Source organism: Chelonia mydas, chromosome 19, assembly GCF_015237465.2.
Source record: "Chelonia mydas isolate rCheMyd1 chromosome 19, rCheMyd1.pri.v2, whole genome shotgun sequence".
NCBI classification, from domain to species: Eukaryota; Metazoa; Chordata; order Testudines; family Cheloniidae; genus Chelonia; species Chelonia mydas.
This window is the reverse complement of record NC_051259.2, coordinates 3,729,033-3,738,644: the sequence shown is the minus strand read 5'-3', so window position 1 is coordinate 3,738,644 and position 9,612 is coordinate 3,729,033. Positions and strand designations below refer to the sequence as shown.

The 9,612-nt window shown below is 49.0% G+C and overlaps 1 protein-coding gene and 1 long non-coding RNA gene across 8 annotated transcripts in view; one reads left to right on the top strand and one right to left on the bottom strand.

The window, feature by feature from the left end:
• Nucleotides 1-646: 646 nt before the first annotated feature.
• Nucleotides 647-9,421, top strand: LOC119563979. Of its 2 annotated transcripts, XR_005222798.1 has the most exons (3): nucleotides 647-771; nucleotides 7,096-7,184; nucleotides 7,872-9,421. It is a non-coding gene; the product is annotated as an uncharacterized LOC119563979 (long non-coding RNA). The 2 variants fall into 2 exon arrangements; XR_006286631.1 differs by having other exon boundaries at nucleotides 7,096-9,421.
• Nucleotides 4,272-9,612, bottom strand: part of LOC102934184 (interferon alpha-inducible protein 27-like protein 2A) — a 25,487-nt gene continuing 20,146 nt past the window's right edge. For 5 of the 6 annotated variants that reach the window (XM_043532469.1, XM_037881763.2, XM_043532468.1 and 2 more), the window contains 3 exons: nucleotides 6,789-6,839; nucleotides 5,698-5,859; nucleotides 4,272-4,602 (listed from right to left, as the gene is read on the bottom strand). In XM_043532469.1, coding sequence (XP_043388404.1) covers nucleotides 4,505-4,602; nucleotides 5,698-5,859; nucleotides 6,789-6,839 — 311 coding nt within the window. In that variant the 3' untranslated portion in view covers nucleotides 4,272-4,504. Of the gene's footprint in view, nucleotides 4,603-5,697; nucleotides 5,860-6,788; nucleotides 6,840-7,049; nucleotides 7,159-9,612 lie in introns of all 6 variants that reach the window. The other variant, XM_043532470.1, reaches the window with a different exon arrangement.

Here is a 9,612-nt window from a genome sequence, read left to right as displayed (position 1 = left end):
GGGTACTCACTTGAAATTTGGCCCACAATCAAAGACAACCCTTCCCTTCTCCCTGCCCCTCCTCCAAAAAAACAACCACCCAACCCAAACCTCACAATTCAAGAGCATTAGAGAAGGTTGCATAATCACTGATGACAAGCAGGTGAAAGAGGATCCCTAGGTTTCAATTTCCCAGCCCAAGCTGTGAGACACAAAAAAACGAGAAACGAAAGTAAAAGCAAACTCGGACTTAAAAAATACAGTAGAACCTCAGAGTTCCGAACTGCCGGGAATGGAGGTTGTGCCTAAAGCTGAAATGTTCGTAACGCTGAACTAAACGTTATGGCTGGTCTTTCAAAAGTTTACAACTGAACACTGACTTAATACAGCTTTGAAACTTCACAATGCAGAAGAGAATTGCTGCTTTTAACCATCTCAATTTAAATGAAACAAGCACAGAAAGAGTTTCCTGAGCTTGTCAAATCTTTTTCTTTTAAACTTTCCCTTTTTTTTTTTAGTAGTTTACATGTAACACGGCACTGTGCTGTACTTGCTTTCGTTTGTCTCTGCTGCGGCCTGATTCTGGTTCCAAATGAGGTGTGTGGCTGACTGGTCAGCTCCTAACTCGGAGGTTCTACTGTACTAGGTTTCTTAATTAGAAGTGCAGCTACGCACGGGAAAGAAATCAGATTAAAAAGGCTCTTGCTAATGGGGAAGTTACTTGGTTGGAAGCCATCTTTCCACATCTGTTGTAAATATTGTCTGCTCCAGGGAGAGCCTCACAGAGATAAGGTTGGCAGAATTACATTTTTTAAAATAAATTAACAGATACTGTTGTCTTTAAAAATGTGTCTATTTAAATGGTCACAGTTGTGCAAAAGTGTGGGGTTTAAGCATTTTTATAGATTTAAATTTTCACCGTTGCAGGAAATTATTGGGGATGGGCAGGCAACGGGGTAAGGGTGTGTGCGAATAATTATTTAATGGCAGAAGACCTTGTTATTCAAAAAGTTAACGCCTTATAACCTTTACGATGAATTGTCAACATCACATATCCAAATATCCAAAGTAAATAAATATCCTTCATTCAAACTCTAAGTTCTCCAGCAGCATTTGTCTTACTTTGCCTATCCATAAACTTCAATTATTGGAAATATTCTTTTGTGGGTGTGTGTGTATGCAGCAATCCACGTTTACCAATAAAAATCTAACCCTTGCAACTCTAATCAGAAGGTACCTGAAGCCCAGGCAAAGTTAAAAATGTTACTTATGTTATGGGGGTGGGGGAGAGGGGGAGAGTAAAATTTATGGTGCTGCAGGTTCCTGTCATTTTCAATGTGTTTGTTTTTAGCACCATTGCAGGGTAAAATTCTCTTATCAACAGAGCAGCAACTTACCTTCAGCCTTGGGGCAGAAGAATGGTCCACCCTCTGAGGGATGTCTCTATATATAGGGAGCGCTGGACCCAGCTATATACAGTAAACCAGCTTTTGCGTGGGTGTGTCTAGACCACAGGACACGCAGCCCACCCCAAAGGCAGGGAAAATGCCAGGATCCGCTCGCTTCCTTTTAAACACAGGATTAGGGAGGATTCGCTTGTGAGCAGCCAAAGTGTGCTCAAACCCCCTCCCTGCCCCCAACCCTAGCTCCTGTGATTCAGAGCCAGATGGCACCTGCTTTTAGGTACGCCGATCATTTCCTCCCCCTCCCCCCGCTTTCCTTACACTTCAGCCCTGGAGGGAGAGTCTAACGCAGTGGCTCTCAAACTTTTTTTACTGGTGACCCCTTTCACATAGCAAGCCTCTGAGTGCGAACCCCTTATGAATTAAAAACACTTGTTTATATATTTAACACCATTATAAATGCTGGAGCCAAAGTGGAGTTTGGGGTGGAGGCTGACAGCTCGTGACCCCTCATGCAATAACCTCACAATCCCCTGAGGGGTCCAGACCCCCAGTTTGAGAACCCCTGGTCTAATGCTTGTCCAGCCCGTGTGCAGCGTGGTGGCTTGTTTTGGTGGGGAGGGGGGTTTGGGGTTTTTTGAAATATGAACACACCTACTGACTAGGGCTGGCCAGAAAACAACATTTCCACTTCATAACTAGCATAAGACCCTTCCTGAGCATGTGTGTGTTCCCGAACAACCCTGGGGTCAGGGCGCTCACCTGTTTGTCTGCTCGGAATGAGGCACGGCAGGACCTGGAAGCCAGGACTCCCATAGCCCGGGGGAGGTGTCAAACCAGCAGGCTATTGGCAATCCCAAGGGCGTTGTCTTTGGCAGAGCAGAAGTTCCCCCCTGAACTGAGTAACCTGCCCAGCAGAAGGTGTGTTTTTGACCAACTGGCATTTTTCAATTGGAAAACATTTTGTTGAAAGTTTCCGGTCCTGCTGTACTGCTCATGGGTCTGCCTGCCTGACAAACATTATCCAAAGGAGGCCCAGAGCAAACGCCATTCCGATTCTGCCTCTTTATTTATTTTTGCTGCTTCCTGGTGGATAACCAAGGGCCTGAAACCCTTTTCAAAAGATTATTCTATGTTGGTGTGACTCCTCCCCGGCCTCACGGGGAGAGGTTTGGTGAGATTTCCTTCGTTGGTTTGCAAGTTGACTGGAGATCCTCAAGAGAAACGTAGCAGAATTAAAACAGAAACTTTCCCGAGTTTCCCTGAATAATTGTGTTTCCCCCCCTCCCTTCCCCTGACAGGAAAAGGGGCTCTTTGTAAAAAGGCAGGTTAGTGGCTTGGCAGCTCTGGATTGGAAGCTGTCCTCGCATAGCAGACCCTCTGCCCACGGGGCTGGGCTGGAGGGGGAGGGAGAGGGAAGCTCAGTCTGAGGTCCAGTCAGCCCTTTGTTTCTCTGCTGCAACTACCCCCAAAGGGTAGGGATAGGAGCAAGTTAAACGAGGTTGCGGGATGCAGGGAATTGTCCACTGGGATCTACACTGAAACCAAAACTCACTGTATATTGGGCACTAAAGCCAGCCAAAGGCAAGGCACTAGCATTGAGAGGCTGAGCCAGGCGCTTCTTCCTCGGGAGTTACAGCACAGACAGCTGCTTTACTGCGCAGCAACGTGCCAGTGTAGACAGGCCCCACCAGCGTAACAGCATTCGCTCCTCACCGGCTTTGGATGGGATGCCTTGGGCTTCCTCACCAGCAGCTGCTGCTGCGGGCGGCATTCTGCCCTCCGTGGCACCTGGGCAGCTGTCCGTCTTCAGCGGGTTTCCTAGAGGCAACTGTTTGGAGCTCAGTAAGCAAGCCTGTGGACAATGCACCAGGTGGAGATGGAATCTAGCTCCTTCTCCCATTGCTGCGTGGGGCTGTCGGACGAGTGGGAACGAAGCCAAAACGAAGCAAGCGGCGGTGGCTGGTCATTGACACCAGCTCCCCGTGTGCAAGGATCCACTTCCACGGTGTTCAGCACTGAACCCATTGTAACTTTACTGTTTCTTTTGCCAAGTTGGGCAGCTGCAGGAGGGAACTCACAGTTTGTGCTTCCGAGGAAGGGTTCTCACGTCAGCCAAGATAAACGCAGCTGGCAAGGGCTGCTTACATCGCAGAACTAACTTCTGCCTTCGAATCAGATCTCTTCTCCACGGGGCTAGTGCGTCTCTTCTCTCATGCCAATGCCCAAGAAGCTAGAGGCTTCTGGCTCAGCCAGTTAGGGTGCCCAGACAGCAAGTGTGAAAAATCGGGACGGGGTTGGGGGGTAATAGGTGCCTATATCAGACAAAGCCTCAAATATCGGGACTGTCCCTATAAAATCAGGACATCTACAGCCAGTCTAACAGGGGCTGGGAGCAGGTTTCAGGCACTCAGATTGATTTGATCTTCGCAGGCTACTGACAAGAACAGTGTCATCAGCATTTCAGAAGGAGGGTTAAATAGCTGACTCAATTGCAGCCAGAGAGTAAAACTGATAGCAAGGCCTAAACCCAGGAGGGCGACTGAAGGCCTGGCTGAGAGCGAGGCATAGGGCTAGCTAGAGATTGTGTTGTCACTTAGCCTGGGCAGGTGGGATTGGCAGCATCCACACTCAGGAGCAGACAATGCGTCTGGTGTGAGATTTCTCTATTCAGCCTATTGTGTCTTCTCAAAAACCCCACGGGGACAGGCATATGTGCGCTTCAGGGAAAAGATACAGGGAGGATCAGCTGATACAGCAACCTGCCACCCAGGCAGGACGGGACACAGAATTCACTCCATAAGCATCTCGCTTGGAGAGGCTTTCACAACCTCTGATGCTCCCAAGGGTTTTGACTCTCCCCACATCAATTTCAAACCAACAAGTTTGTCCATTTAAAACCAGCTTTATTGTTTTCAGACCCCCCTCCCGCACCATAATCAGAGCGGCTCAACAACGGTCAAAGAGAAGGCAGAACAAGTGACACGTTTGCAGTAGCTTTTCCCAGCCAACAATGAAGTAACTGCCAGACCCCACATGCTGTTCTGGCCCAGCTTTGCAGTTTAAGGGTTTCCAGGACTGGTCAGTGTCTACTTCTGAGGCCAGCAGGGCTTGCACGGCTTTCATTCATTCTTAGAGAACCAGGAGCCAACAGCTGCACCTACAGATCCGAGTGCAGTGCCCAGCCCAACTTTAGCACCTAGTGAGAGTCCTACAGCACCTGCAAAGAATCAGAGGAACAGCTAGTCAGTATCACTACATTGCACTAGTCCGTTGACTCCCTTAGAGGAGTGACGCCTGCTCTCAGTAGGGTAAATCCAGAGAGACTCCAGAGATCAGTGGAGTCACTCTGGGCTTGCACTAGCATGACTGAGAATAGAATCTAGCCCAGAGCCACCAGCTCACCCCTGCCGCTGGCCTCTGTGGATAAGGGATAGACTGCCAGTGAAATCTGAGAATGAGCCCTTAACGCTTTCTGCACTGACATAATGGACTCTGCTATTTTAAGGCTGCTGGCTACAGTCTTCTTTCTTACCAAGAGCTGCAAGACACTTGTGGGTTGAACACCTGTTGTTCTGTGCACCTCTGCCTTGGCTCACTTGCATCATCCATTATTGGATGAGTCCCTGATCAGAGGTACGGTGAACCCAGTACTGTATTTATTCCTAACCCGCCAGGGTTTTAGCTCTCATCTCTCCCCCTCACAACTCCTTCCTAGAGGAAATAAATCCTTTGAGCATCTAAACCCAAACATGTGGGTTAGTTCTTGTTCCTGCAGTGAACTGAGCACGCACTCCAGTGCAATAGCTCATGCAACGTTGGGACACGTACAGCATCCTTGCCTTAATTTCTGATGACTTGAGCTGTGGATTCAAGGAAGCACCTCCCTCCCATCCCACCCCCATGGTAATTGGGACTTCCACCTTTAGATGCAAATGCTGGAAGGCACAGAGCACCAGGGCCTGGCCTGACAGTTTAACCGAAGTTAAAAAGCTATACTTGGTAAGATACTGAATACACAACATGATTAATGCTACTTATTTCGATGAGGTCAGGCCCAAGCTAGCCAGACCACCACCATCACCAGCATACTGTTGAATGCATGCAGTGCTGCCCCTGCAGGTCACGTTTGCAAGGTCAGTTAGCAACACATTTGGTCAAACAATATAGAGACGTTGCTCTTCCTTCTAAAGGAAAATCAGAGCCTGTCTGGAAGTGGCAGGATCACTTTTCCATGGTGAGTTGTTCGCAAGGCAGGAGAGCACCGGACACGTGTCTGAATGAGGCACCACCTCCTGGTGCCCCGTAGGCTTACCAGCTGATTGCAGGGCTGACACAAGACTCCCAGCAGCCACTCCTCCTCCATTGGCTATGGCCGCTGCTGACATCATCTTGGCAGCAACTGACCCAGCTGCAATGCCTGCTCCAGTAAAGCCTGCTGCCCAGATTGCTACTGGGGCCCCAATGACTGCAACTCCTGCATTAGAGACACTGCAGTGTTAAGCCCAGCATCGGCTGTTAGGCCAGGTCTATGCTACATACTTACAATCGGTATAACTACATCCCCTAGGGGCGTGAAAAATTCACACCCTGAGCAACGTCGTTCTGCTGACCTAACCCCCCAGTGCAGACAGCCAGGGCCGCATTAGACTTGCTAGGGCCCTGGGCAGAAGCGAAGGAGCTGAAGCCCGAGTTCTGCCATGTGGGGATGAAGTTACCCGATCATGTAACTTAGCTTTGCGGGGGCCCCTGTGGCGTGGGGCCCCAGGCAACTGCCCTGCTTGCTGCCCCCTAACGCCAGCTCTGTAGACAGCACTACGTCAAGAGGGGAGCGTCTCCCATCGACGCAGAGGCAGATAAACTACGGCAATGGGAGAAGCTCTCCTGTTGGTGTAGCAGCACCTTCACGAAAGTGCTACAGCAGCACCGGTGTACGTGTCGACAAGCCCTTCGACTGGCTCCAGCCAGAAGAACGTCCATGAACCAGCTCCCACCCACAGCTCCCACAGAGCTGCATGCCCTGACCTAGACTCCCAGGAAGGGCTACAGGGAGAGTCATCCCAGGCAAGGCAGATCACTGGAACAACCAGGGCTAGGACACCCCATGCCTGGAGAGCCGTCCAGTTCTGCAAACTAGGCTCAGCCCCCCATGGGCACACACATGAGTTCAAATGCAGATTTCTGCTCCCCAGGCCAGTGACCCCACTCTTCCTCTGGAGCCGCTGCCGACTCACTGGGACACAGTCAAGCAGCCAAAGAGGTGTCCCTGCTCCCTACAGGCCAGCATATTCACTCATCTGGAGTCTCTTTGCCACCACTCAGCATGACACCTGCACTGTCTGCAGGGGGAAAAGCTGTGCCACAAAAAACTCTGGATGAACTGAGTGCTTTGAATTAGCCCCTTACCTATTCCGACAGTTGCCCCGATTGCTGCTTTCATGGCTTTGCTGCTGGACTCTAGGGAAAGAGAAGATTTGCATCACTACAATGAGATCAGCAAATTTTAAACACATAGACATGGAGGAGGAAGCCAGCTCCTGGTGCAGACACCTCCATGGTCCAGGCTTGTTTCTAAATCGCTGTCTAAATTCGCTGGATTTTGCTCTGCTGCAATGACCAGTAAGTACTTCCACACAAAGCAGGCACTTGCCAACAGGACACATTTACCCAGCAGATGAACTTTCTGAAGGGTTCCTTTGTCCTCTTCCTTCAGGAAGGTCTCGGACCAGCCCAGAGGAGGAGACTGGAGCAGCAGGAGTGAGAAGATTGTACTGCACTGGCATTCCAGAAACGGTGGTCCAGGTAAGAGCAGCAGAGAGAAGAGGCAGAGCGTTTCAGATGCTACAGAAAATACATTACCAGTAGCACTGGATACTAACCCACACTGAGCACACGCGTCATGAACATCACTCGGAGCGGAGGCCCTCTGTCCTTACACACGTAAAGCAGATTTGCCTCAGTATTGTTCGCTCTGAGGGGTGAAGTAATCATCCACTTAGACCAGCTTAGAATGTTTTTATTTCCAGCTGTCCCAACAAATTTGGGGGGAGGGATAGCTCAGTGGTTTGAGCGTTGGCCTGCTAAACCCAGGGTTGTGAGTTCAATCCTTGAGGGGGCCATTTAGGGCTCTGGGGCAAAAATTGGGGATTGGTCCTGCTTTGAGCAGGGGGTTGGACTAGATGACCTCCTGACGTCCCTTCCAACCGTGAGATTCTATGATTCTATGAAATTCACCCCACCACTGGTTTCTGCTGTGGAAGTGTGTCTACTCCACAGAGCTGCCTTGATTGACCCTATCTCAGCCAACTTCTCCTGATTCAGGCTAACATGCGACAGTGTGACCATGCCATAAGTCAACAAGTGTGTGCTGCGGTGGGCTGTGACTCCCTGTGTCCGCACTAACACTGCATCCGGTTGTGTTACACTAAGGCTTCTGGGAACGTGTCCCAGGGTTCACAGCATCACTACAAACTGCACCACTCTCCCTAGGCATCATGGGAGAACTCTGCTCCCTGCCAGGGCGGATCTGAGACTGCAAAGATCTAAAACCTGGAAACTCCCACAATCCACCTCGTTCCAGGAAGCCAGCAGGTGTGGTGGCATGGAGCCCGCACACAGCAGAAACACACTGCTGCTGGTAGCCGTTTCTATAGAGCTACTGATGTCTTGGCAAGAGAAGCAGGTACAGCAGAAAGCAGCAATAAGTGTCCCAGCAGCAGCCTTGCCCAGAGAATGGCAAGGTGTGATGCTGACAGGAGAATGTCTCAGCCACATGCAGCGCTTCAGGAGACAACTAAGAAGATAAAGGGGAATGTTTTAGACTGAGTGGATTCAAGAATCTGAATCTTTACAGGCTACTTTCTACTAGACCTCCAGTCCCTGGCAATAAGAGGTGACCTATACTCTCAAATGTTTGCTTTGTATGATGGAGACAATAGTGATTTATAGGTGCTGGGGCAAACGGCTCTGTTTTGGTGCATCTTGTGAACAAACCAGCATAAGAAAGCTCATTAATTGAATACATGCAAAAGCCAATTCCACCCCCCATAAAATGTGAGGTCTTCCCAGAGAGGGATGTTTCAAAACCCTTTCCAGTGAGGATTAGCAGCCGGACTGTCATCATCAGTACGCAACAGCACTTGAAACACGCCAGGTAATTCAGCATGACCAGATGAAAGGGAAGGAGCAGTTTAAATGTTAGTGGTGGTTACTCACTGACAGCAGCCATACGAATGCTCTTGCTGAATTCTGCAAGTCAAGCTCTAGACAGGCACTGGTGCGCTAAATGCAGCTGGCAGACGTTTCAGCCCAAGATTATTTATTTTACAAAATTTTTTAAAAAGCAGCCGATTTGGCACTGCTAAAATGCTGTGCAGATTTGTGTGGTTTTCACAGAATTGTGTGTGTCAAAATTTCAAGAGTCAAAGGTGTTTTGACTTTTTAGTTCCACACAATTTTGTTTGGACATTTCCTTCAAAATTTATTGTTTAAAAATATAAAGAAAACTCAATCAGAACAAAGTGTCTCGTTCACCCCCAAAACAAAAATTTTGCAAATGTTCAATTCACTGATATTTTAAAAACCTCACACTACCTGGATTTTGGCTCAAATCCTTCCCCAAAGCAAAAAAAAAAAGAAAAAAGTTTTTGAATTGCCAGGATACTGAGAAACCCACACGGCTTTCAACACCAAGTGGCATGGAGCATGTGACAGAAACTAGGTGTTTTAATCAGATACAGATAGTGAAATTGCACATCAGAATAAGTTCTCTCTTTCCCGCCCCTGCACTGGGCTTGAATGCGCGGGGTACCGCTGTTGTGACATTAGCACATATGCCTTCCTCATAGCAGAGAGGGGATGTCATAGGTGCAGGAAGAAGGTGTTGTGCACCAGGGAGGCTTTGCCTCATTCCTGACCTTTGGGCATGCTCCCTTCTCCTGCCTGCGTGGCTAACCTTGGATGCCCACAGTGACATGTGGATACATGATGGGTGCCTGGTTTATGAGCAGAGATTAAATAACTAGCTGTGCACTTTTGAACATGCAAAAATCCTGCACTGCTTTGCTTAGTGTGCTATAAAGAGACAACCCAACTGTGACTTGCTTATGAGAGGGGCTCATTTCACAACAAGGTACTGTGGTTGAACCAGAGCTCCTTTGCCCTCTGCAGTCTGACTGTTAATGGTTTCTCACCACACCCCACCCTAACCTACTTCAAATCCATCTGGGGA